We start from the raw sequence: 25624 nt of genomic DNA, 5'->3' as shown, positions 1-25624 counted from the left end.
AGGGTTTGTGGTTCATTTTTGTTTTCCTTTGAGGTTCAGGGGGTTTTTAGCCTGGCCCAGATAGGCTAGTTACAACTTCATTTCTCACTTATTTTTCAAAACCAATGCATTCAGTCTTCTGCATTGAAGTACACTGCACTGGAACTAAAACTGAATTTGGAGATAACTGTCCGAGCGAGTACTGTGTCCAGATCAAAACAAACTCTCCGTCTTGCGAGGATGTTTGGTGTCTTGATCTCAGAGGAGGTTGATCGAACTATTTTAAGCTCTGGGTATGCATGCAGCAATGTTTTGAGCCAAGTGAAGCCTAAAAAATGCAAAATGACTAAGAGCTGTTTACAGTCAGATTCTTGTAAATGAGAAGCAGAAGTAGCAACTACAGTTGATTTCTCTGAACTTTCTTTGCATGCATCTGAACAATTAGGACACGGAGTAAGGGTTAAAGGCCAGTGCTGTCCCTAAAATGCGCTAATTTCAGCTTCCTGTCTTTCTCTTCTCCCTTCCCCTCCCATCTTCAGGAAAGTGGGAATGTCCATGGCATCAGTGCGACGTCTGTAGCAATCCTGCAGTTTCATTCTGTGAGTTTTGCCCTCACTCGTTCTGCAAAGATCATGAGAAGGGAGCCCTGGTGGCATCAGCGCTGGACGGCCGTCTCTGCTGCTCCGCACACGACCCCAAATCTCCTGTGGCACCTGAGTACTGGAGCAAGATAAAGTGCAAATTGGAATCACAGAATCCTGTAGAAGAAGCAAAGGAGGGAATTTGATTAAAAACAAACAAGGGAGGGGAGAAGAGGGGCAAACAGGCGATGAACTTGAAGAGACTGCTATGACGCATTCGGTCTTTGTCATCGGAGCTGTGGTGTGTGAACTGGGAACGGGACCATTTAATCTTAGCAAGCAGAACCAGGCAGTGGTGTTTGGTTTTTATTGTTTGGTCTTTCTTTTACCCTTGAATGTGCTACAGCAGCTCTTACTGTTGGAAACCAGAAACGTCTTGGCCTTCAAAGAAAAACGTAGACCTTTTGACAGTGAAAAGAATATTCTGTTTAAAATACATTCTTTGAGTGTAGAAAGCAAAGCATAGCAACATATTTATTTATTTAATTTTTAAAGGGTGTTGAGGATCTGGTTTTGATCAGTCAACGTGTCTTTAAAAACAAAATAGCAAAGCCAACGTAACTTCTTAGGTCTAGTTTAGGAAAAGAGTAAAGCCTCCCCACTCTGAATAACATTGAGATGCCGTACAGACAGATGTGGGTTTCGGACCAGGTGACCCTGACGTGTCTCCATTCCAGTACTTAGTTTTAGAGGCATTTGGAGAAGGTAGGTTACGTATCGTGTTAACTTAGAAATATTATTGTAAAGCTTTTCCTATGAGAAATCAGGTGTATGACTTCTTGGAAGTGCTTTTAACGTGAGATCTAGCATTGTTTAAGGAGGGAAGAAATCATGGTTCCTTGCTCGAGAGCTATAATCGGTGTTTGGAGGTTCAGAAAGAGCTGAATTGCACCATGGTAATTTCTTTATCCTGCCCAATTTGGAAAACCTTCGTAGTTAGGAGAGCCTCCTGGACTCGGTCACATACTCAGAACTGAAGTCTTGATCCTGCCAGAGGGAGCTCTGCTGCTGACTCCTTTGGATGGAGGATTGTTCTGCGCGTACGCCTTTGTCATCTGCCGAGCCTGCGCCCGTTTTATGGCAGTTGTCTTACTGTGAGTCTCCAGCGCCGCCTTCTCAGGCTCCCATTGGCTTCCAGGGAAATTGGAGCGCTTAAGGAATCTGACCCATGTGCATGTTTGTTTTAATTGAATGTTTATCTTTTTTTTTTTTCTTCTGAGAAGGGTCTTCTAACATTAATCTTCATTGCTAATGGAGCTAAGAAAAATCTCAGCACTTCTTCAAAGAACAGGGTATTTTCTGTGTCTGGGCAGCGGGCCCTATTCACAGCGGCCAGCTTCGGCCTCGGGAGACGGTTCTCTCTTGAATTTGCTCTGCTAATCAGCAGAGACAGGCTCCTTCAGTGAGGCTTTTGAAGTGGCTTAGGTAGGCTGCTGCTCCAGGTTTTCTTCTGAAAGCCTATCCTCCTCCATTTCTTGTGCAAAGAGCCATGGGGAGCTAGTTTCCCCAGGCTGGAGTTAGTCCTTGGCGAACCTCCTCCCCCTGCCCGCAGTCTCACACAGCACTGTGCGTCTGCCCCTGCCCCGCTACAGAGCGTACTCTGACTTGTGTGCTGATACTGGCTGACTTCCTGCTAGCTTTTTGCTAATAGGGATGGAAAATAATCCCAAATGAAAAGAATTAATATCAAGCTGGCATCTGGCTAAATTAAGCCTTTGAATTAAGAACCTTGTCTCTGGAAAACTGCTTACATAAACCGACGGGAACACAGTGACTTCTCAGTTCCAGAAAACAGCAGGCTGAAAAATGTGGGATTGTGGAACGTGTCTTGCCTCTGGCTGGTGTCCTCGTCCTTGAGTTTACGTACAGGGGGGAAACGTTTCTGTGTGCAATTGTAAAATTACAAAATACACTACAGTCTCCTTAAGCAGCTCCTGTGCCATGTAGCTGATCTGGCAGGCCATCTTCTGCATGTCTGCAGATGCCTCTCCTCCAGCCTTTGGGGGCCTTGCGTGGCGTCGCCGTGCGGATGCCTTGCGGGTCAGTGGATGCCACGGGGTCTGCTGGGATCTACAGAGCACTTCATCTTGTGGTCCGTACTACAGCGAATGTCTGAAACACTAATCTTGCTTGAAAGCAGTGCTATATTTTGGTATTTTTTACAAAAATATTTACAGAAAGGATTTTATTTTTATTAACATTTTGTGTGATAAGTGTCTCTTTTTAAGCTCTTACTGGAGGTGTTTCACCTTTTCAGAAATTCCAACTGTAGCTCTTGCTACAGTGTCTGTAAGGCCCAGTGTGTTTACTTTATATTATTTATTAGGCTTGGTCATGTCCAAACGATTTTTCTCTTAGAGCGTTCTGAATATTGCAAATACGCTGTGCGTGTCAGTGCACCTACGTGCTTTTTCCTTCTCTGTCTGTGGTGACTCCTGATCGGAGGGAAGCGGTGTGGTAGCACCAGAACGCCCTCGGGAGCGTTTGCCGTGGCGGCGAGCAGCCAGGAGCCGTGGGCCGTCGGTCGCCACGTGAGACGTACTGCTGTGACGCGCTGAGTACCGCAGAACACGCGAAGGTTCACAGAGGGCTTCAACACTTGTAAACTTCTGTGAATGGAGGCCTGCTGCTACTCCTGTGCCATACGTGTGATGTCTTGGTTAACTTGCTTTTCAGACTTCTTACGGGTGCTCCTTTTTTCCACCAAAAAAGATTTATAATAGCCGACAGCTGGGCTTGGGCGTAAAAGGGAAAACAGGAGGTTGGTTTCTAGGCTTGTACTTACTTCTGAACAAAAAGTCTGAACTAGATTGCACACTATTGGAGAGAAGGTGAAAAGCTTTTAACATTCTGAGATAAGAAAATACCTAATTCAGAGTATCTTGGTAACTGTAGGGGTTTGTTCTGTACAGAATCACGGGATGGTTTGGGTGGGAAGGGAAGGGAGCGTTAAAGCCCACCCAGCCCAACCCCCCTGCAAGCAGCAGGGACATCTCCAACCGGATCAGGTCGCTCAGAGCCCCGGCCAGCCTGGCCTGGAACGTTTCAGGAGAAACAATACCAAACACAAAATGTTAAAGTACGCATTTTAACCACAATTTTGCAAACTGAACAGAACAATAATGCAATTTCTTTGTAAGGAAAAGATTTAACGTCAAAAGACTTAATGTTTTGATCATTGGCATCAGCAGAGGGGGAGTCAGCTGATGAATTAAATTTGCATGATCTCTAAAATTAGGTTAGTAATATCGGGTAGTTTGGTCATTTCATGCTGAGGCCTGGAAGAAATCCACAGAACTGCTGGTGATTCCGGTTGAGAACTCAAGTCTGCTGGTTAACCGGAATGCACTGTCGCATTTTTCCCTTTTGTTTTAAATTTTTGAGATGGCGCCACGCTTCTGGAGAACACCCGACTCCAGCTCGGTCGCCTCTGCGCTCTCTGTAGCGCAGTGTCTGAGCTGCTCTGCAAAGTTAGCGGGATTGTCGTTGTTTACTGGAGCTTTTTACTCTACAGTTGCACCTTAGCACAGCGCAGAATTTCTGCAGACCATGGCCGAACGGCGCAGTGGCTGGTTACTACCGCTTTCTAAATACCTGGTGCGAGCGTTAGGTGTTGTCGTTTCAGGTTGTTAGTGCGGGCTTGTCCTGTCAGTAGACTGCTGAAGGCATTTGCAGTTCTGCAGGCAGATCGCCTCTGGTCACCACCATGGTCTTAGAGAATCTGTTAAAACGGAGTAATAGGGCTGGAATGTTTGATTTTGGCCTTTCTTCTAAAAAAGCTTCTTGTATCTTAATTTCAGGATAGAATGGGAAAGACACAATTACTAGACGTAATTAACAATGAGCATAAAATCTGTATATATTGAAACTTTACAGAACTATGTGGGCGGGGTGGGGAGGAGGGTGGGAGGGCTGTCCGACGCTGGTACGAAGTAGTCACTTTAACATGGAAACCTCTGCCTCATCGAATTCAGGGTTTGATGTACTTGAAGCTCTGCGGTTCCTTATACAGCTTTTTTTATTTTTATTTATACATAACTTTTTTTTTTTGTATACTACATTGAAAATGTCTTTGACTTTCCTGAAGTTACTTTCTGCTCCCACTGTACAGTGAGTCGATGGCAAAGGGGAGAGTTTTTTCGAAGCAGACTTGTGTGTGTTGCATGGGAGACGGCAGCCTCGGAGTAATGCCGTCGTCTGCGCTCCGTTCTCCATCCGCTTTCCCTTGCCATTTATCTCTGTGTAGCAAAACCATTTGCACTTATGATACACTCCTACACTTGGATGTATTCACAATGTTGTTCTGATGGAAAAAAAAAAAAAGGAAAAAAAAAAAGCAAAATAGAAGGAAAAAAAAGAAAAAAATCTGTTTGTTTCCTGTTGTAGTCTGTTCCTGAGTGACGAGCTCAGGTCCTTCTTACCCCCGTGAGGGGCTGTCTCACTGCTCTGAGAGAGGGGAGCTGAGAAGCTGAAACTCTCTGTGCTTTGCATAGAAGACTTCTGTAATTAATGTGAAATCAAAAAGGGAAAACGCGTGTGGATTTGCCAAAGCCATTCATTCACTCGGTCGCTGTTTCTCGTGCGGTACGAACTGCCTGGGGCTTAGCGAGCTGCCCTCCCTAGTCCGTCTCCTCCAGCCTGAGGCGGGGGCTTGCGCGGTGGTCCTCTCCGGACGTCCCGGCCAGGCACGCAGGCCTTCTGAGCAGTTCTTACTTTTGGGTGAAAACGGACTGGATGAAAAACACGTTTCCTGTTCACTGGTCGAGCTGTATCTCATCTCCGGTGTCACTTTTTTTTCCTTTTCCAACAAACCGATGGCGTTGCCACAGAAAACAAGGTGATAACTTACCGTTTCGGCTGGCTGGTGACGAGGGTTTCGTTCCGCGGAGGGCTGCGCGCGTACCTGGGGTTGCTGTGAGAAACGAAACCCGTTTGTTTCCAGGCGAGCGATGTTGCACAACACAGATACCTGCAGATTCCGTTGCCATTCCCATGTACTCTTTCTCTGTAAGGATGACCTTTGTAGAGTCGTTATTTCTGTAGACTTTGTTTATCTGTAACAAACTTTGTAGATTCTGTGAAACGTTATTTTAATGAAATCACTCGAGTCTTTAATAGCAAAGCATCAATATTCACTGAAGTCGGTATCTTAAAGAGTTTTTGGAAGTTGACTAGAAGCTCTTGACACTAACGAAGTAGTGTTAACTTTCCCTGGCGATGTTCCACTGGGGCATTACTGTATTATGACTTGATGTTGCCGCATAGACTTTGAGATATACGATATTTTGGGGGTTTTGTTGTTCGGCCTATGTTCTCTTGCATAGTGTGAAACCTGTAAAGCTTGGTTAACCTGTACATAGATAGCTTACTGTCAACTAGTTATAGCATACCTAGAATTGCCTGTAATATTTTAGCTTCTTACTGAATGTGTGTGATGGTAGGAACATATAATTTTTGTACATTATATTTACTGAGATGTTGCCTTTTTTATTTTACAAATACTTTGGAATTCAGATGTGTTTTTGCTTCCGTGAGGATTCATTTGGAAAGGTTTTTAATGACATTCCACTGATTTGAACTTTTGCTTGAGGTTGACTTCAATAAATCGTTCTGAATGTTCCAACGACGAAAACGCTTTTCCCTCCGTCTCGTCGGCCGAGAGGCCCGGGCCTCCTGCGGGGTCCGCGTCGGCCCTGCCCCGCGGCCTCCTGCGGGGAAAGGCGCGGCCCTGCCCCGCGGCCTCCAGCGCCCGCGGGCGGGCAGGGCCGGGCCAGGCCGCTCCGCCCCGGGGAGGGCGGTGAAGCGGGGCGGGGCGGCGGGGCCATGCGGCGGGCGGGCGGCCCCGCGGCGGGGCTGGCGGCCGAGGCGGCGGTGCGGGCCCTGCTCCTGGCCGCCTTCGCGTGAGTGCGGGCCGGGCGGGCGGCGGCCTTGTCCCCGCGGCGGGGGCTGCTGGGCCCGGCCCGGCCCCGGGACCCCCGCCAGCACCCCGCGGGTCCCGGCCCTCTCCGCCCCTTCTCTCAGAATCGCAGGGTGTGGGTGCAGCTTGCCCAAAATCTGGGCTGCATTATTATTATTATTTTTTTTTTTTTAATTTCATTTGTCCTCTGCAGGATCATGGAGTTCTTGCCGCCGTTCCAGCGCGTGGTACAGCCTGAAGAGATGTGGCTTTATAAAAACCCCTACGTGGAGGTGGATCACGTACCCACGGTACCCATGTTTGTAAGTTCAGCCCTTTCCTGCCTTTACTTCTGTTTTTCTCTCTGTTACAAACTGTGCTTTTAAAGCAAAGCTGCCCGCTAAAAGACTCGTGTTGCAAATGCCTGCAGTTCGTAATGCGTGTTACTGAAAGTGCAATATACGATTGCAAGCTAGACAATGCTTACAGTCACTTTTGTAATCTTTTTAGGCTTTACCATACCTTACAGGGTTGCCTTTGGGATTTTAACTAAGTTTATAAAAACTAGTGTGGACTTTGCCCTGTTGTCCATAATCAATTTCACATCTGGACTGCTCGGACCGTGGAGGGTAACGTCTCTCTCGCGCTCAGGGAATGTTTTGCTTGAAAGCAGCTATATTCAGCAAAGTTTTATTATGAAAATGTTTTCCCTAGCTCTCTAGGCTCCTTTAAGAGGGTTTAACGTAACACTGCAAGTGTTGGATTTCAGGTAGACAATAGTTCGTTAAAGATTTCCTCTGAAGAAGGGGTGTTTTGGGGAGAGGCTGCGGCTCCTGCGTTGGGCGAGCACCCGCTTTCTTAGCAAGCAGCACTTGTGATTTTCTGCAGGAGTGGGCACAGGATTTTTAATTGTTAAAGGACAAAACCTTGACGTGGCATTGGGATTTGCCAGTGGAAAGCACGACGTCTGCAAACTCCTTGGGAGCCTGTCAGGCACACCATGGATGTCCTTGGGATGAAGTTCCGCCACGCAGTCTCCGCTGAGATGCTGTGAATGATAACTTGTTTTCTCTGAATCAGCAGCTCCTGTATGTTTTGCTGACGTGCAGCATGGGTGCTGCTGACAAAGAGCTAATCCTTGTGCCTGCAGGGATGGGGAGAGTTGAGGTGCTGTAGCTGGCATGGTGAAGGGATGCCCGCAAGCAGGAGAGGAGGGAGCTGCGGGCAGGAGTCCCCTGAAGCAGCCAGAGCAGCGCTTTCCTGCCAGAGATGCTGTTTGAGAGCTTGAGGACATGCTGGGCTTTTCTCAGAGGAGGGAAGGCTCTGCTGCTCTGCTGGGATTGTGCACGGAGCGGGTGAAGCGCGGGAAGGAGCGGGATGCAGAGAGGGGTTTTTTAGAGCACGGCGCTATTGATGCTGCCTGGAGTTTTTTCCTCATGCTTTGGTCCAGGCAGCGTCCAGGAACCCCGGGGACGTGCTTTTGTACGTAAGGCACTGCCGTTGGGTGACAAACAGGGGGAACAGCCGTGCTCTGGGGAGCGCAGATTTAGGGTTTGCTGCAAATACCGCCAGTTTTGCCTTGTGATGGAAATGTAATTGCCTGTGGAGAGGTCAGGTTGCTTGGCGCTGGGGAAGGAAGGTGTGTGCTCCTCCTGAGCAATTGCTGTTGTGTTCTGGTGAGAGTGCTTAAATCTGCTGCGCAAACAGACACCTAACAAACTTCTCGTTTTGTGGCAGTTCATCGCGTTTCTGTCTCCCTTGTTGCTCATTGTCCTGGCGAGGGTGTTCATGAATGCCGACCGAGAAGACACGCGGGAAGCCTGCCTGGGTGAGCTGCTCCTCCTCCCAGAGCGCTGCAGGGTCTGCCCTGGTGCTGTGGCTGTGGGCCAGGGCTCTCACAGAGGAGTCCTTTCCTCTTGCTGGGGCATAAATGCTGTGCCAGGGGTGTTGGAGCTGAGCTGTGTGGCTCCAGCTGAAGTTTGAGCGCTGCCCGTGCTTGAACGTGCCTTGAAGCTGCACATTCAGGTGGGGACGATGCTGACGTAACCTCTCTGCTCTCTCCTAGCTGCCAGCCTTGCTCTTGCCCTGAACGGGTTTTTCACAAACACCCTGAAGCTCATTGTGGGGAGGTGAGAAACTGGCTCCTTCTGAGCTGCGTCGGAGGGGAGGGGAGGGGAGGCACGTCTGCACGATGGCAGAGCTACAGTAGCAGGAGCAAGGGCCAGAAGCTGAAGTTGGACATACTCAGCCTGGAAAGAATGTGTTTGTTCTAGCTGTAAAGACAATTAAATATTAGAACAAACACCAGCGGGGATCTGCTGTCTCTGGGCATCATTTAGATGGGCTCGTTCAGGCCTGCGCCAGGGAGAGCGCATTGGCACGCGTACAGGGAGCGCACGGGATGGTTTCATCTCCCTGGGCCGTGTTGTCGGGGTGGCAAAAAGTTCCCTGTGCCAAGTCGCAGCTCGCGACTGCATTTGGATGTGGATGCTCACATGTCTCCTGAGCATCGTGCTGGAAGTGCCACGTGCCCAAGGGCTGTCTGCTTTGCTTCTCTGCCCTAGGCCACGGCCAGACTTCTTCTATCGATGCTTCCCGGACGGACGCGCGAATGCCGAGCTGGTGTGCACAGGCGACCCTGGCATAGTGGCTGAGGGACGCAAAAGCTTCCCCAGCGGACACGCTTCGTGTGAGTTTTCCATGTCCTCTACCCACTGCAGCCCCAGAGAGCAAACTGTGGTGAGCAGAAGCCTGAGGGGAGGGCAGATTGGGTTTGCTTTCATGCACCCCACGGCTTTGGGTACATTCATTGGCCTCTTTGGGGGCCTCAGCTTTCCCTCTGCAAAGCAGCAGGGTGAAAAATATGTTCTGGAGCTGTCTGTAACTCCTGGGAGGAGGGATGCTTGCCAAGTACCGGCGTCTATGGCTCCTCCATCGCTGGTGCTTCTCTTGGCTCGTGTGGGCTGGACAGATGCCCTCTTTCAGCCCTTCCGCCGCAGCAGGGCAGAGGGTGAGGGTCTGGCTGAGGCCCACGGCAGAGCCCGGAGCTGTTTCTGAAGCAACACCCTTCTCTTTCAGTCGCCTTCGCTGGTCTCGCCTTCTCTGCCTTCTACATAGCCGGGAAGCTGCACTGCTTCGCTCCCGGCCGGGGAGGTGGGGCTCTGCGGCTCTGCACCTTCCTCCTCCCGCTCTTCCTCGCCACCCTCATCGCCGTGTCCCGGACCTGCGACTACAAGCACCACTGGCAAGGTGGGTCGGCATCTGCCTGCAGACCTGGACGGGGGGCACAAGGGACGTCCTGAGCACGGGGGAATCCGCGGTGCCGCAGAGCTGTTCAGAGCCCACAGTGGCAACTTAGTTTTTTTGGTTACTCCTCCGGTGGTAATTTTTTTGCTGCCTGCAAGGTGATGATGCCTCTCTCTGTTTGTGAAATATATGCCAAGCCTGGTTTTATAGCCAAGGGGCAAGTTGCCAGTCCAGCTCAGCTCAGAGCAGGCTGGAGAATTCACAGATGAGGATTGTGAGGGGAAAGGGAATTTAACTCGGCTCTGGTCTTGCCCACAGATGTGTCGGTTGGCTCGGCGATTGGCTTCGTGCTTGCGTACCTCTGCTACAGGCAGTATTACCCTCCTCTGGTGGACTCCATGTGCCACAAACCATTTCTGTGCACATCCAAAGAACTGCCAGTGCACCAAGAAAAGCCTGCAGCTTCCGGCTTTCGCCTGGATATATAGCGACGGGCTCTGTCCTGCCGGCACCTCTCCTGCCGCTGCTTCAGTGCTAGGGCAGGGGGAGGTTTTGGGGAGGCCGGCTGTGGTCCGCAAGAAGTGGCTCAAACGAGGATAAACCTGAATCCCAAGCAGGCGTTCTCTGCAGCGCTGGTAAGTGGTCCTGCTCAGGAGCTTTGTGCTTTGTTAGCCGAATTTTGTAGGTGTCCCTCCCTTGGGGCCCGCTGTGAAGTGAGCGAGGCGCTCGGGGTGCCAGCCTGCGGGAGGACAGCCCGAGTACGAGAGGTGCTGGGGGAAGGACTGGAAAAATGCAACCATCTGGTGTGCCGCGTCCGGTGGGTGTTCTTGTGTCCGGTCCAGAAAGCACCGTCCATCGTCTTCCTTCAACCCCGCCCAGCTTCTCATGGGAAGCATGTGTCGAAATGAAGAGCAGGACCTGCTCCTGGCACCGGGTTTAAGTGTGTCTTTTCAGTCATAGCTGAGCTAATTTGTAGTAATGAGCATGAGATTACAGTCTTTAACCTTGGATTAATTGGGGCGGAGGAAAGATGAAACTGGCATGATCATTATTTGTATTACTGTGCTAGCCCTGATTTTTTCTAATTTGCCAAATAAATGAGTTTAATTTTTTTATGAGCTGTGATCCTAAAAACTTTACTTCAAGGACCGGGTTTCTTGCAGCATAGACCATTTCCTTCGGTGTGTCTGCAGGGGTTTCTAGGTGGGTGTTTATTTTGTATCTCTTTCCTTGCAGCTTTAATATGGTTGTAAAGAGATGACAATCAGCAGAAAACGAAGTGGTGTCTGAAAGCATCCCTTCAGAGGTGCTTGTTTCTCTGCACCGCGGTTTGTTTTCTCAGACAGTGGAAGGGTAGAGCGCTGCTGAGCAATCCCAGGCGCAGCCGTGTGCCAGGACTGTTGTAAGTAGTGATTTGACACTGCTCTCCTCCACAGATACGTGTGTGCTTGATCACGTGTCTGTATGTGCAAACAGCAAGGGTGAGGCTGCAGCAGAGCGAGGCACATGTCTCTGCCAAGCTCGGGACGTGACGGTAACGAAAACGCCACCGTATCTTCAGTAGAAGTTACAGGAATAGTTTTACTTTCCCCTAAAATTGTGCACATGTGAATTCTTCAACCCCTCCCGCTCCCCCAAAACATGCACACACCACAGACATCTACTTGTTTATTTTGGCTTTTACTGGAAAAGACATTAAATAACATTTAAAATGTATTTAACTTTTTTTTTTGTTAACAAAGTGCATAACTGAAAAAGCTGATCGTTAGAGTCCCATGTTAAGACTGTCCCTTTTCCTGCTCTTGTAGGAGACGCTTTAGCAATCAGTAGTTTGGGCCCAACTGAGCAGCGTGTCTGTGTCTGCAGTCAGAACAGCTTCAGTTCCTTTGGGATGGGAGGAGGGACGTAGGCTGCAAACAAAACCTTTCCAATAGTGCAATAACAGAGTACAACGGAGGACAAACAAACAGGCTGCGGAAAAAAGGCTCCTTAGCCCATGCAGGGCAAAAGTCAGTGCGAGGGAAAGTGGTTTGGCTCTTCCCAAAGGCTGTCGCAGCAACGGCCTCACACACCGCTGAAGCATCTGCCTCTGCCTTGCCCCGAGGCTCCAGCCAGAGTCAGCCTGGGTGGTTTTGGTCGCAAGGGAGGGATCACCGGAGGGTCTCTGGTCCCGTTCCCCTTGGAGCAGAGCTGGCACAGCACAGGCAGCTGCAGACTGAACTGCCTGCAGCGCTGGTGTCGTCTCTTCAGTGGGATCACTGGGATGCAGTGTCCAGACCTCGTGGCTCTGGGCTCTGACTTTGCTGGCTGCATTTTGTGTACTTAAAACCAAAACCAACGACTGGAGCCTGGCTGGCGAGAGATCCCTGTAGCTGCCCTGAAAGCCACACCGCAGCAGGACGGCAGCGTTGCTCCGTGCCACGGCAAAGCACAGGAGGGCTGTCCCTCCAGACCTCCAGATTTGCCTGGATGCTGCGAGGAGCAGCTGCCTTCCCCCCGTCTAGCTGTGGTTCGATCTGAGGCAAAGCTCCGAGCGCAAACATGCCGCTCTCAGGAGCTGTTTTATGGGGCAGTCCTGCCTGGCACAACCCACGGGTGCACAGACCATGCAGCAGCAACTCAAGGAGATGGGAATGGCTGGTGACACATTCCTGCTTGTGGAAAAGCAGACGCCTGGGCTTCGCCTCCCAAAGACTGGACCTTGTGCCTGGTGCTCTGTGTTCGGCAGGAATCTCCTTCGCTCGACAAGGCTGCTGTAGCTCTCTCCACGCTGCGTGTTTAAGGCTTTTATTCCTCAAGGTCACAAGCTGCGAGTTTCCTCGCTAAGCCAGGAGCAGCCAGGCCCTCGATGTCGGTTCCCAGCCCAGGCAGCTGGTCTGCTTCGCTGCCGGAGGAGCTAGTGTGGTGACTTACAAGGTGGAGGGTCACAAGTACGTGTTGCCACAGGGAGTCACAGGGCAAGTGCTGTGTGTGTTTGAGCAGAAGTGGTTTTCCCGTGATATTCCCCCCCGCCCCGGCCCCTACCCAAAATGGAGGAAAATCACCCTGATCTCCAGGTAGCAGCAAGTACTTGGGAAGCAGCATGCGGGACACGGCAGCAGAGGAGAGAGGAAGGCAGAGAAGAAATCTGGACTTTCCAGGTGAGTACTCAGTTGAATTGGATCTAAGAAAACAAAAGGAGGACGTAGGAATTGCTGCACTGGGGCAGACCAAAATCCATCCAGCCTGGCCTCCCGTGCCCAGCAATTACCAGTGTTAGGCTTCGAGGGCAAGAAACGAACGCTCTGGTTCGCCACCTGTCTATATCAGAAAGATTTAGCCCGGAGGCTTGGAGTTTGGGCCACGCATCTGGTCGTTTCCTTGCTGGACTGAACTGGTTGTAACCCTGCGCGGCTGCTGCTGCCCTTATCTTGGGCAGCAGTTTATCAGCTCTCCTCGTGTCCCATAGTGCTTGCGTGCACCATAAGAGGAGACAAGCTAAACACGCTGCCAGGCCAAAGAAAAAACCCAACACAAACTCCTGCGCTGGACACAGCGCCGTAAATAAGCCATGTTATTCCCTCAAACGGACTAGATGTCATCTGCGGCGTCCTAGGAAATTCAGAAGGAAGGTGTAGGCAAGGTGACTTACGTCAAGCAGCCAGAAGAGCAGAGGTTGGTCACTGGCTTCCTGGCAAAGGTTGATCCAGTGTAATGCCTTGTGTCTGGTAGATCTCCTTCAGAACCAGCAGAACAGTGTCTTCTGACTCCCTGCAGGAGGAGGACATGGGAATTAGAGGGGGACGCTTCCCTCCACTCTGTCGGGAATCTGTGACAGTTACGGGGTGAATGCAGCGCTCAGCAAAAGCAGGCGGTACGAGGCCAGGAAAACGTCGCCGTCCTCTGTCCCTACCCACTCTGTGTCTGCGTTACAGGCAGCAGCGCATCTTGTTTACTCAGTTAAGGCTTTTTCTGATTACGTTGGTTTAAAAATGACGGTATTCTGCTTACAATGGACATGAATTTGAAGCTTTGACAGTTAGGCGGACTCTTACCAGTAGCAGAGATGCCCTTGTAGTGCAAATAAATACTCATTAAAGCTCTCTATTGGCTTCTCCTGCAGCACGTAGTCTATGCGATTCCCTCCGTTCAGCCTCCCCACATTAATGAGGGAGGGCTCTTCCTTCACGGCTGCGGGGGTCTCCTCTGGCTTTGTGTCTGAAGGAATGAAGAAGAGCAGTGTGGTTCAGCCGCGGAGCACCGGCAGCCATGTAAATACACCACCATCACCGTGCCCCGTCTTTGCCCCACTGTGGGCTCTTGCAGGGGAGAGGCAGTTTAAGGGCCCGGTCCTTCCCTCCAACAGTTTCTCTTGGAAAACTGTATTGCAAGAAACAGGCTTGGCAGGCTTACAAAATGGTGTGAGCGTGCCGAGACCCCCCCGGAGGCCGTTACTGACCAGGCTGCTTGCCTTTTCTCCCTCTTTGTCGGGCAGTAACAGGGGAATGCCGCAGCATTTGGAGGGCCAGGCGCCCCCGCAGCGCAAAGGCAATCCCTTTGCCCAGCGCAGAGGATGGCAGCAGCGCCTGGGTTTGATGCCAGGATGGGCACCTCGCCGGCGTGGCTGCAGGGAGCCCGAGCACGCTGCTCCGTGGGCAGGTCGTGATGCTGCCTCCCCAGCTCCCCACCGCCCCCCACGCACCACCGACCTGGCTGCTTCTCCACACCGGCCTCGGCCTCTGCCTCCACCTCGGCGTCGGTACTCGCCGCCTCCACGGCTGGCAGCGGGGCTCGAGTGAAGGACTGCCAGGCCACCCGCAGGGACCCCAGCAAGTTGTTCTTCAGGTCCACGCTCATGCGAGTCAGCCCTTCCTTCAGCTCTGAAAGGCAGGAGGGGTCTGTGCTGGGCCGGGGGCCATGGCGGCTGCCCAGGGCAGGGGAGAGGGGCTGCCCTTCCCCTTACCGAGGTGCATTCTCTTCCTGCCCTTGTGGTGAGGCAGCAGCATGGGCTCAAACTCCAGATCTGGGACGATCATGGGCTCGATCCTGTACGCCACCGGGTCGAACTGCACAGAGGAGGGGGACAGTGAGCCGGGGCTCGCGCTCCACGCGTCTCACGCAGGACGGCTCTGGTTCTTATACCTACAGGGTGGAAGATGTTGAAGAAGCCTTTGCAGGTGGGCAGGCTGTAGTTTGGGTTGATCCGCTTCACTCCTCGCACCGTCAGAAACATCCCAATGGGAGACCCGAAAGCAAAGAAGATGGTGGGTTTGTAGTTGAGCTGAGGATAGTTTGCGGAGACCTGGGAGAGAGGGAGGTTCGGCTTTGTTTCATGAGTTGGTGCTGGTGAACGCCTTGTTAGAGCATGGAGCCGAGCTCGGTAATTACCTGTCCTAAGCCAACGTCCCGGTATTGGCAATTCCTGCCGTCATCTGTGCTGTCCAGGTCGTGCTGCGATGGGGACGTGGGCTCGGTTCTGCGGTCTGCGCTGTGCCTGGGAGCTGCTGCACTCTGCTCCTGCAGCAACACAACCCGGAAACTCCGCTAGCATGGCTCCTGCAGCGAGCCCGCACCACGGCCCGGCCTCCCACCCACGGCAGCAGCACCGTCCCTCCCCAGCCGACCACCTCTCTAGCTGCCATCACTAACTTCAGTCTCTAACAAGTCGTCCTGCCCTGTGATCACCCTTACAGGCCACAGATGAAGTGATCCTGCAGCAGGGTAACAGCAACTTTAACACGTGGGAGCGGCAAGCGGCTGTTGCCGCAGCCGAACACGAGCCCGTGAGAGCCGCCTGAGCGAGGACGGCCAGGAACGAGGAGGTCGGGGTGCTCAGGGACGGAGGCCTCGCATCCCGGGTACCAGGCCGACTGTAAGTGGGGAAGGCTGGTCCTTGTCTGAGAGCAACGGGATGGGACGTGACCTGGGCGAACACAAGCCGTGCAGGAGACAAACCTGCATCTCTGCCTCGGAGCTGATGTAATGAAGTATCTTCATTCTTGGTCCCAAGGGAATCCCCATTTCTTTAAGGTTTTTCTCTGTGCACAAGAACTGGAAAATAAGCAACCCAGCTGTTGGTACAGGAGCACAGAGGTGTGCGCGGTGAGGTGTTTCTGTTCTCTGTCATTCTGTTCCCGCTGCGCTCCTCAGAGACACTTCACGTGCGAGTGACTCAGTACCAGGAAGATGTGCGCAAGGTGGGAGGACCGGGAAGAAACACAAAGCAGAAACACAAGAGACAGCAAAACAGGAGAGCTCCTTACCAGTGCCTGCCTGTCCATTCTCTCCTTCTCAAAAACATCACAGTATTCCGACAGCTCCAGCTTCTTCAGGATTTCCTTTACGTCCTCAATACCTCTGTTGCCTGAGGTTGTCCTGGATCCCTGGGAACAGAGCCATCAGGGATCACGCTTTTTGCTCATTTATTTTCTCCTGTGCATTTTTGAGTCTCCCCCTTCCCCACGCAGGTGCAGAAGCAGGAGGTCGGTGTGACGCTGCAGCGGCACAGCTACCCATGCAAGCGCCGTGGGAGTACCCCACGGGTCCACGCGCCGCGGAGGGCGCCTACCTCTTCGCTGTGCTCGTCCTCCTCGGGAGCAGCCTTCTGGTTCGTCAGGAGATCAAACAGAATGAGCGACCCTAGAAACCAGGCGCAGGCGGACGCAGCATCAGCGTCTCGTCGGGGAAAAGCCCCAAGCCATCTCTGTTCTGGGATGAAAGACCAGCACCCTCCCCGCTCCCACGGTAGGGTGGCGCTCACGGGACCCGCGGGTGAAGCCCTTACCCAAGCTGTGCCCTGCGATGGAGACCCCCCCTTTGAAGAGCGGGTTCCTCTGAAGGAAGAGCTGGTACAGGCGGTTCATCTCGGAGGCCACCGTGTCCACGATGGTCTGGCAATAGGTGGAGCTGTTGTAGAAGAACACGTCCAGGATGGTGTCGTTGATGAAGTGACGCAGGCGATTGATGCTCGGCAAAGTGATTCGCTCCAGGTCACTACGGAGGGAAAAGGGGAGAGGAGGGGATGGAGTTAGGGGTGCCAGCGAACCCCACCAGCTTTCCAAAGCAAAATGTAAGTTCAGAGAAGGATTGCCACCCTCTCCAAGGACATGAGTTGTAATCTAGAGCCAGAGCTCATACCAAGACGGAAGGTAGAGCACGGCCTGTGCTCTTACGCTCCAGGCAGGAGTAAGGACCCTGGCCTTTCTTCCCCAGGAGCCTACCCTGCTCTCCCCTCTTCCTAAGGCACTGCAGAAACAGGCCACTCAGCTTCCAGAGGCCTTTAGCGAGGTGTGGATGTCCATGATCCCTCCGGATGTTAGCCGGGGAAAGGCAGAAGCCTCTCCTCTCCGGCTGGATGCTGATCAGAGCAGGCACCTGCTACGCTCTGCAGAGCAGGGCTGCAGAAAGACGGTGGGGAGGGGGCCTGGCACAGAGGTGCTCTACGGGACCCCGTCTGCCCTGCCGACCCCTGCGTGCTCACAGCTTTCCCTGTGCCTGCAGCGGCCGCCGGGAAAAGCAGAGTTTACACGGGAGGGGGCTGTCTGTGCGCTTTGCCGTTCCCACGGGACACTTACACGTCCACGCCGGTGGAGTGGAGGGAGCTGTGCCAGTTCACAGGCAGGAACTCCACCCGGCCGATCTGCTGCTGCTCCTGGGCTTTCTTGAAGTGCGCTTGCAGCATGCTCAGCGAAACGTTCCTGAAGTCATTCACTGGAAAAGAGCATGAACTCTTAGCGGGATCCGTCAGGCCACAGAGCGAGCCTGCTGCATCAACAACACTTAATAAGATAAAAGAAAAGATCATTACCAGGGGCAATCCCACCAGGGTCTTTAAGCTGCTGCCGCTACCCTAAGACCTTGAATCTTTAACTACAAGATCAGGGGAAGGCTCCATGTCCTTACATGTGTGTTTACTGGATTTTACTGTCCCATCTGTAACAAGCCTCCTTTCTGCACGGGCAGGGCTCTAATACAGCAGACGGGGTAAGAAAGATACTTTTAGAAATTAAAAAAAAAAAAAAATCTGTTGCGAAGATGCTTGTGTTAGAAAGGGAATCTTAAGGGAGGAGATGGCCTTGGAATTACTTGGTTCTGAGGGAGAAAGGCTGACTTCCTTCATTTCAGATGGTAAGCAGCCTTGGAAACAGTTAATCGGACAAACGTACAGAAGAACAGACTGTGTTGAAGCAGAGGTACGTTTTACAGGAAGTAAAGTCAGTCTGCTGTGAAAAATCCCAGCTCCCCTGATTTCTACAAGTTCAATCATGTCGGGCTTCCAGGCAGTTTCAGCCATCACCTCTCCTACAGAACTGAAGCAAATTGCAACGAACAGGTCAGACCAGAGTTACTTGGTTTAGTGCCCTGTCACCAGTACCGATCACCAGTGGGTGCCTGGACGAGAGTGTGACAGCGGTACTGCCTCGCACGCCCTCCCAACCTCCAGGCGCTGGCAGCTTGGGGATTCCCTGAGCCAGAAGCAGCATCCCCTGGTTTTGGTCCAAAATCACTGCAGAGGCTGCCGGATGGGGTGCTGCCTGTTAGACTTGGTGAGATTAACCCGTAGCACTACACCCAGCAGGTTACCGGTCAGTTTAGCGGATTTAGACAGTTACTTGGAAAATCTGCATCCCATTTGGGAAACCCACTGTTTTGAGCAGCAGCAGAACACAGTAATGAAAACTCGTTGCCCAAACCTTTCCAGACGGTAGGATTTAATGGGTTAGTGAGCACTGCATTCACGCTCCCTACTGCAGTCAGCAGATCCGACCGAGCAGCTTGCCAGCGTGCGTGTCGGGACACTCTGAATGCGCTCTGACAGCGTTTCACGTTGTCCGTGCAGGGGCGGGGGGTTTACCGGCTCCGCGAAAAGCAGCGTTTGGGGAAAGAGCACCCCGGCCGGGCTCCACACCTACCGCACTGGACGATGCTCCTGAACCGAATGTCGCACGCTGGGCCGATCCCGTGCACCACGAAAACCAGGTGATCGATCTGCAGCGGCTCTCCTAAGGAGGAAGGAAGAGTTCAGAGCACAGGCTCTGCGGGAGACATCGCTTCACGGGGAACTGACCCGCTGAAACCACACGCTCTTCGGGAGAGTGGAGCCTCCCATCCTCAGCGGGAGCACTCGGTCCAGCTGCGCTGTGCCCAGCCTGCTCTGAGCCAGCCGGCCCCGCTGCACCTCTCAGGTAGGCAGCAGCAGAGTTACATCTTGTTCTTTACTTCCTACGCGCTTTAGTTTGCATATGTACTTTCCCGAAGGCACGCAGGCAGGGAAAATGAGGGGGTTAGATGGGAGTCACTGCCTGTCCTCACCACGGGGAACAAGTCCTGAGGCCTGACTGGGAGCTCTGGGACAGCTGGGAGGGGGCAGAGCTGACGCACAGCTTCGGAGACGGGAGAGCACGTGTGCCACACAGTCACCTGCCTGTAGGAAAGGGATAAACCCGTGTCCCTGCCGCAGACAGAAACTCCTCCTTTAGGAACACGCGCTCCAAGACCCCAGGGGTAATTTCGGGCACTGCGGTGCTTTCAGCAGCGCTGGTCCCAGTGCAGGAGCTGGGAGCACACCGCCTTCTGCCCATACGTCTGCCACCTCTGCGCGTTCGTGTGCGCTGCGGGCCCTCTGGTGCTAGGGAGGTTTCTGAAAACCACTCAGTTCCTTTCAGCACTAAACTCTTAGATGCGTCCCTCGTTTAAAGGCTTACGGAAACTTCTGTCAGTCTTTTTCAGAAAACAGGTTGGAAAACAGACCCTATAGCTTTGGGCGGGTGGAAGGGAGGGAGAAGCAAGCTCACCGTTGGGGATCTCGGCCGCGATGTTTTCTACTCCTCTCTTCACAGTCCGCGGTCGACCTTGTTCCGTAGGCGTGGAGCCCCAGTCATCGGAGGTGGCAACCGGATGGTAGTGCACCATCAGCTTGTAAACAAGAGGAGCCTGTCATTAAGGTGCGCTGCGTGCCGTGGTTAAGCAGAGGAGAAATTGTGCTACAGCAGCCGGGAGGTGATACAGGGTGGGACCAGACCGCGAGGTTTAACTGCGCTGGTACGAGCCCTTTGCACAAAGAGTGAAAGGAGTGTTGAAAAGAAGCGCTGAGCTGTGAAGCAGACTCTCTGCTGGCATTGCCCTGCAATTGCCCTGGCATTACCCTGGCACAGGCAGGCGAGGGGAATGCTGTGTGGACAAAATTGGTTTCTCAGCAGATGTGGTTATAAGAAACAGCATAACGCCAGGCCCTCAAGGGAGCTGAAGGGATGTCCTTGGTGGTCAGCACAAAGCTCACCAGGGCCTCCTCACCTTTGGGTTGTGCAAGATAATGACTTCCCTGCTAGGGGACTCCAGTTTCTTCTTCCACTCATCCAGGGTCACAGCAATCATGTAAGCTTCCTGAGGAAAAGAACACCTCCCGTCAGTCATGTTCCCATGAACATGCAACCACCTGGCACATTCCCCACCCGTTTTACAGTGTCTCTTATCAACAGACGTTGCGAAAGAGGCAGAGAAATCAGCCAGCTTGAGCTGGAGGAGCAACAGGGTCGTCTGAGCACCACCTGCGAGAGAGCTTCCAAGAAGCCCCTGCTTTAATAGCAGCAGAATTCCCCCTCAATTTAGAATTGTATTTTTTGGTACATGAGAACATAGATTATTGTAAAGATGTACATTTGTGTGTGTGTGTATATATATATCTCTACATACATATTTTTCCAAAGAAAAGTCTCCGGCCATTAACCGTCCAGGCCGCTGAAGCCCCTAACGCTCCGCAGCGCTCGCTGGGTCCGTGTAACCACGATTTCTCTTTCTTGCATTCACAACTCCCTTGACTTTGGTGAACCGGTGAGCGTAGTGAGGATGTTTCTCACCAGGAGAGTCAATCTGAGGTTAGAGCAGAGGGAGGCTGCAAGCAAGGCCAGAGTGCCGAGAGCAGCTGGGCGCCGAAACGCGTAGCAGAAGGATGCCGATGCGGCTGGACGGGGCAGGGGAAGGGGAGGCGGCCCGGCTACAGCAGGCTGGGAGGGAGACAGTGGCGGTGTTTACAGTGGTGTTAATCAGCTGGAAAATGCCACACCAAAGCCTCTTTCGAGTTCGTGTCCTCAGGCCTGACCGTGGCGCCCGTTGCTCCGTATGGAGTTTGGGACACGGGGGCCGACATTTGACAAGGAGAAGCCAAGATGCTTCTCAGCAAGAGGGATGCAGCCAGGGAGGGCGCGTTTACCTCCAGTTCTTCGCTGAAGGTCTCCGAGTAGGGAATATACTTATTGTCCTTGTCTCCCTTGTAGAACCAGGTGCAGCGGCGCACCTCCGATACCTCCTCCTCCCAGTACACTGCCACGCGCTGCCTCTTCTTCAGATGCACGTCGTACCTACCCCCCGACGTTGGGACAACCAGATCTTCTTGGTCTCTCCCTGCAGGAACCAAGGCCCGAAATTAATTGCGAGAGGACCAAAAAGGCACTCTACCAGAAAGCTGTATGCCACGCCAGAACACAGGCTGGAGCATCTTCTGTGGGCAGCACACACCAGTGTTCTCCGTACCCAAGCACAGAGAAAGCGGCGGTGAGCATCCTAGGAGAGATGCTCCAGGTCAAACTTCCCCCAGAGGCAGAAGGTAAGATGAAGGCATTAAGCTACAATGGTCTTCCTCTCTAGTTCAGGCACAGGCTTACACAGATTCTCCCTGCCTCACTTAGATGGTGAAATGTGAATTTGGGGCCCTGGGAAGTGCACGCTTAACGGTGGAGGTGTGGGTCTGCAGGTCTCTAAGCCATTCCCTTCTAAACCGCAGAACTCCACACAGATCTCAGTATGGTCTTCAAATTCTGTTAATTCTGCTGCTTTTTGGGTCTGCCCGCTGCCCAGGCTGGGCTGGGCTCGGCTGCGGCACTGAGGGCCGGCAGCACGGCCTCTAATCTGGAAAGGAGGACAGGAGCAACCCTTGGACCATCGGTGCTCTGCCCACGGCTGTCGGCAGCAGCGGTGCTTCGAGCACCGTCCCGGCAGCGGGCGCACAGACGGGCGATATTCGGCAGGCAGAGCACCACGCACCCGCACGGGAGAAATCTCCCTGGCGCAATTTCTGCCATGCTGCTAGCGCTCTCCCGTCCGCACCAGAAGGCTGCTTCGCAGTACGATTATTTATAATTTAGAGCGTATATCGAATGAATGAGGTCAGACCGCTCGATGCGTCCACGCAGCTTCGTTATCCACGTTTACAGCTCTAGCAGTAGGCATATTGCCAAAGAGAAAAAAAAAAAAAAAAAAAGCCCCGATTTCAAATTCGACAGGGAACATTTTGCCTCCCAGGCGGGAGCGCGGATGTTTCCAGCGCCGTTCCCCCAGCACCCCTGCGCCCGCACCTGATGCTCGCCCATCGCCCTTACCCCGCCGGGCCCTCACGGGACGTCAGGAGCAGAGGCGAGGTATTTCACATCAAAGGGCGATTTAAAAATAGCCACGACGGGAGCGGAAGGCCAGCGGTGCCGCGAACAGCCCCCCCCCGCCGCCCCACCCGTGGCAGCCCCACGCCAGCTCGGGTGGGTGCGGTGCCGGCCGCGGTCCGTGCCGGGACAGCCCCCCCCCCCGCCCCGCACCCTACCTGAGCCGTGCGCCTCTTCCAGCCGCTCCGAGTCCTGGGCGCTGAAGGGGACCCACCGCTCACGCGAGTCCGTGACTCTGCAGTAAAACCAGTGCGGAACCACGGCTTCGTAGCCCTGCGCGGCCTCCGCTTCCGCAGCCCCCGGGGGCGAGGCGGGGGGCGACGCCGGTCGCCGCTCCGGGCCGGACATGGTGCTGCTGCGGCGTGGGGGGGCGGTTAGAGACACCCCCCCCCCCCACCCCCGAGCGCTTATTCCGCCTCGAACGGAGATCGGCTCTCTTCCCCCCCCCCCCCCGCTGCTCCTCTCCCGCAGGGCGGCCCCCTGCGCCCACGCGTGTCCGTGGGTGCGCAGCCCCCCCACACCCGGTGGCTGCCGGCGCGGCCCCCGCTGCCCAAGCGGCTCCTCCGGCGGCGCGGCCCGGCCCGGCCCGGCCGGCAGCACAGGCCCCGCTCCCGGCCCCGGGACCGCCCAGCCCGGGGCGGTGCTGCCCGCCCGGACCGCCCCGCCCGGCCGCCGTCACGCGTGGGGCGGGAGGAGGGGCCCTGTCCGCAGCCGGTGCCTGGAACGCTGGTGCATAAAGTCCCTGCCCACAACCTCTGCTTGTAACCCCTGCCCAAAATCTCTCCCGCAGCCCTGGTGTACAGAGCCCCTGCTTGCAACCCCTGCCCAAAATCTCTCCCGCAGCCCTGGTGTACCAAGCCCCTGGCCGCAGCCCCAGCTCCCGGGACGGTTGCCCGAACGTCATGGCGGGCAGGCGATGCCAGCGCTCCTTAGGACTCTCTGGCCTCCGTCATGATTTTGGGTCAGTCCCTCCACCCCAAAGCCAGATGCGGGCGGGCAGGGGCGTGCGGAGCCGGCGCAGGTGCCGTCGTGCCGGTTGCCTCCCACGCGCGGTGTGGACAAACGCTGGAGCACAGGGCGCTCTGCAGCAGAAACCATGAGACTCTGATTTCGCGTTTGTTTTCCACTCCTTCCACATCCCTTTCACCTCAGCGGAGGTTGAGAAACCCTCTTCGGGTGCCAGGCGCTGCTTGCGGAAGCAACAGCCGAGCCTGGAGTAAGAGTTTGGTTTCTGTAGAGATAAGCCTTGTGATAAACACTGAGACACGCCAATTTGGGGTTTTGTGATGCGAGTCGGTGCTCTAAGATAAACCAGTTGCCAGGAATCGTCATCCCAGTGCTCACCATCGCCACAGCGGTTACAGGCTGCACGACTGAACGGACAGAGGTGCTAAAATCCCAGTTTGCATCTGTAGCAGCAATGGCTGCAAACCTTGTCCGTGCAGCCTTGCCTGCGCCAGCTCGGCGCTGATGCAGCTCCTGCCCGGGCCTCTGCTGCAGCGTCTTTCTCCTTTCAGATCGCCGTCCAAGCCGTGACCCACTTTGGTCCTGCTTTGAAGGAGACGGAAGGCGGCAGGGACGCAGCAGGGCCGGATGCGGTTACGCCAGCGGGAGTTTTCCGCGGGCTGCGTGTGGAAGGTATGCCCTCATCCCTGCTCTCGGGTTGGCACGGCTTTGGGGAAGACACGTAAAACCCAGCATCGGCCCCAGGGACGCAGAGACGTCGGCCGCAGCCGCGTCTTCTCACAGAGCTGGCCCCGCTGACACGATAACTGCCGTTTCAGCCCGCTTTTTCATGTTATTTCCTGTGCTTTTAAATACAGGTTTACAGAACCCTCTGCCGAGCCCTTCCCGCATGTGAGGACTTAAACTTAGGGAGGGAAAATCCTGTAAAGGAATGCGTTACCTTGATAGGTTCAGCATCCAAACACCAAAGACGTTCCACCTCCCTCCTTCCCCCCAGACTTTGTCTGCCTCGAATGCCATGCACGCGCTGTCAGTTTTTCTCGTGAACAGATAAAGGTATCATTCACACCACGCCTCCGCAGCGGGAAACCTTGGTCCCAGTCCGCAGAGCGCTGGTGATACAGCAGCTGAGCGCGTGGTTTTTTCCTTCTCCCCTGGCTGACTGCATTGCAGTGCTACCGAGTTTACAAGGTACCGGGATCGCTCCGCGCTCCTTGCGCAGCCAGAACCTGCTTACCTCTTCTCCCTGGCAACTGGCAGGGGAGGGAAACGAGTGTTAGAACAAACAGGACACAGCAAACGATGCAGTTTTGTTCCTGATGCAATTCTTGCTACTGAAGCAAATACAGAAATTAAAGTTTCCGCCAGCTCCGCGGATTCCAGACGAACCGAAGCTGGCTGCTGCTTTTCCTGTACCTGTAAGCAGCGACTTGCTGCAGCCCTTCTGCTGATAACGCCTCAGAAAAGCGGCAGGGCTGACACCTCGCCGCCCTGTTTGCCTGTCGCCGCCGTGCTCGGGTGACAGCGGCAGAAAGAGCCGCGAAAGCCTGCGGGCAGTGGGGAGGGAGACCTGCCCTGCTCGCGTAGCACCTCTCCGGGGCGCGCGCAGGGTTCAAGCCGGGCTGCGGTTCTGCCCGTCCTCAGCGTGGTTTTATAGAGGGGTCCTGTACAGCTGCAGCAGCTCTCGTGCGCGCTGACTGACGCTGAATGATTTCAGTTTCTCTGCTGAAGCAGGACTTACACCATCTCTTGCAACAACAAAGTTCAGACTTTGGCTGGATCCCGCACGAAGGGAATCCAGACCTTTATTGCAACAGCCCTGCCAACCCAATAAAAAACCCGATGTGGTAACGGAGGAAGAAATGAGCTCTTTGGTAATTCCTTAGAGAGCACAAATGCGGCGAGACCGTGGCCTGGACTTGGTGCCAAACCCGAAACGGCCGGAGAGCAGCGCGGCGGGGTAGGATGGTCCCACCTTTCATCAGGGCTGGCTCCTCTCCCGAACAGGAGTTCCAGGGACCAGGCGCGCACCTCCCTCCAGCAGAAAGGTGAGCCTTGGAGCCAGGACGGGTGGTGTCACAGCTCGGTCATGCCCCAGGCACCAAGGGAACATGCAGCAGAGGCTGTTCTCCCCTCCTGCATCTCCAGTACCCTCCTTCTCAGGAGAGCACAGCCTCCCTGCAGCCTTTGCCCGCTGCTCAGCCTGGTTCAGGCTGCCGCCCGTGTGCTCGTCCCGCTCCACTGGCTGGATTTTTCACTTCTTGGCTTTCCTAGAAAGTGACAAGTTGGGTCTTTTTGGGTACTTACAGTCCTTCTTCACTTTTTCGTCTCCTTCACAGCCTTTTACAGACAGACCTTGTGGGAAATGCTAAAGGATCAAAGAATAGGACTCAATAAATCTGGAATTGAGTCTGCTAGCAAACCCGTAGCAGAACTCAGCTTTCTGCCCCCACCTCCAGCATTTCTTTGGAGCGGTTGATGGTTTC

The 25624-nt window shown here is 53.9% G+C and overlaps 3 protein-coding genes across 7 annotated transcripts in view; 2 read left to right on the top strand and 1 right to left on the bottom strand.

The window, feature by feature from the left end:
• The window catches only part of NSD3 (nuclear receptor binding SET domain protein 3), a 50056-nt gene extending 43804 nt beyond the window's left edge, over window positions 1-6252 (top strand). The window contains exon 28 of the mRNA XM_086767730.1: window positions 519-6252. Within this exon, the coding sequence (XP_086623856.1) occupies window positions 519-766 (248 nt within the window). The 3' untranslated portion in view covers window positions 767-6252. The remainder of the gene's footprint in view (window positions 1-518) is intronic.
• On the top strand, window positions 1191-11478 carry PLPP5 (phospholipid phosphatase 5). Of its 5 annotated transcripts, XR_015261201.1 has the most exons (9): window positions 6444-6520; window positions 6731-6839; window positions 8254-8344; window positions 8582-8645; window positions 9081-9205; window positions 9595-9765; window positions 10081-10397; window positions 10999-11090; window positions 11199-11478. XR_015261201.1 is itself a non-coding variant. In XM_086767752.1 (7 exons), exons 2-7 carry the CDS (start codon window positions 6735-6737, stop codon window positions 10248-10250), a joined length of 726 nt encoding a protein of 241 aa, XP_086623878.1. In that variant the 5' UTR covers window positions 1191-1325; window positions 6731-6734; the 3' UTR covers window positions 10251-10877. The 5 variants fall into 5 exon arrangements, 2 of the variants coding, with proteins under 2 accessions (XP_086623878.1, XP_086623877.1); XR_015261202.1 differs by lacking the exon at window positions 10999-11090; XR_015261200.1 differs by lacking the exons at window positions 10999-11090; window positions 11199-11478 and adding an exon at window positions 10501-10877.
• On the bottom strand, window positions 11418-22555 carry DDHD2 (DDHD domain containing 2). Its single transcript, XM_086767750.1, has 17 exons — window positions 22331-22555; window positions 20951-21141; window positions 20035-20124; window positions 19536-19656; window positions 18654-18743; window positions 17316-17451; window positions 16526-16734; window positions 16310-16380; window positions 16005-16124; window positions 15697-15792; window positions 15130-15258; window positions 14888-15043; window positions 14705-14807; window positions 14451-14621; window positions 13797-13959; window positions 13394-13512; window positions 11418-12925 (listed from the first exon to the last, which is right to left on the bottom strand). The coding sequence occupies exons 1-16, from the start codon at window positions 22518-22520 to the stop codon at window positions 13422-13424; spliced, it is 2127 nt and encodes a 708-aa protein (XP_086623876.1). The 5' UTR covers window positions 22521-22555; the 3' UTR covers window positions 11418-12925; window positions 13394-13421.
• Between the last annotated feature and the right edge of the window lie 3069 nt (window positions 22556-25624).

Source organism: Chlamydotis macqueenii, chromosome 27, assembly GCF_036417535.1.
Source record: "Chlamydotis macqueenii isolate bChlMac1 chromosome 27, bChlMac1.mat, whole genome shotgun sequence".
NCBI classification, from domain to species: domain Eukaryota; kingdom Metazoa; phylum Chordata; class Aves; order Otidiformes; family Otididae; genus Chlamydotis; species Chlamydotis macqueenii.
Note: the sequence above shows the minus strand (reverse complement) of the source record. Positions and strands in the feature narration are given on the sequence as shown.

What these genes read in the sequence shown, in the direction of transcription:
- DDHD2 (XM_086767750.1), bottom strand. Translation starts at nt 22,520, where the DNA reads ATGTCCGGCCCGGAGCGGCGACCGGCGTCGCCCCCCGCCTCGCCCCCG. An exon ending in CATCGCAGGGCACAGCTTGG is followed by an intron (nt 16,381 to 16,525) that starts GTAAGGGCTTCA and finishes CCTGGTTTCTAG; the next exon opens with GGTCGCTCATTCTGTTTGAT. An exon ending in CAAGGGCATCTCTGCTACTG is followed by an intron (nt 13,513 to 13,796) that starts GTAAGAGTCCGC and finishes CTCCTCCTGCAG; the next exon opens with GGAGTCAGAAGACACTGTTC.
- PLPP5 (XM_086767751.1), top strand. Translation starts at nt 6,444, where the DNA reads ATGCGGCGGGCGGGCGGCCCCGCGGCGGGGCTGGCGGCCGAGGCGGCG. An exon ending in CCCCAGCGGACACGCTTCGT is followed by an intron (nt 9,206 to 9,594) that starts GTGAGTTTTCCA and finishes CTTCTCTTTCAG; the next exon opens with TCGCCTTCGCTGGTCTCGCC. An exon ending in CTACAAGCACCACTGGCAAG is followed by an intron (nt 9,766 to 10,080) that starts GTGGGTCGGCAT and finishes TCTTGCCCACAG; the next exon opens with ATGTGTCGGTTGGCTCGGCG.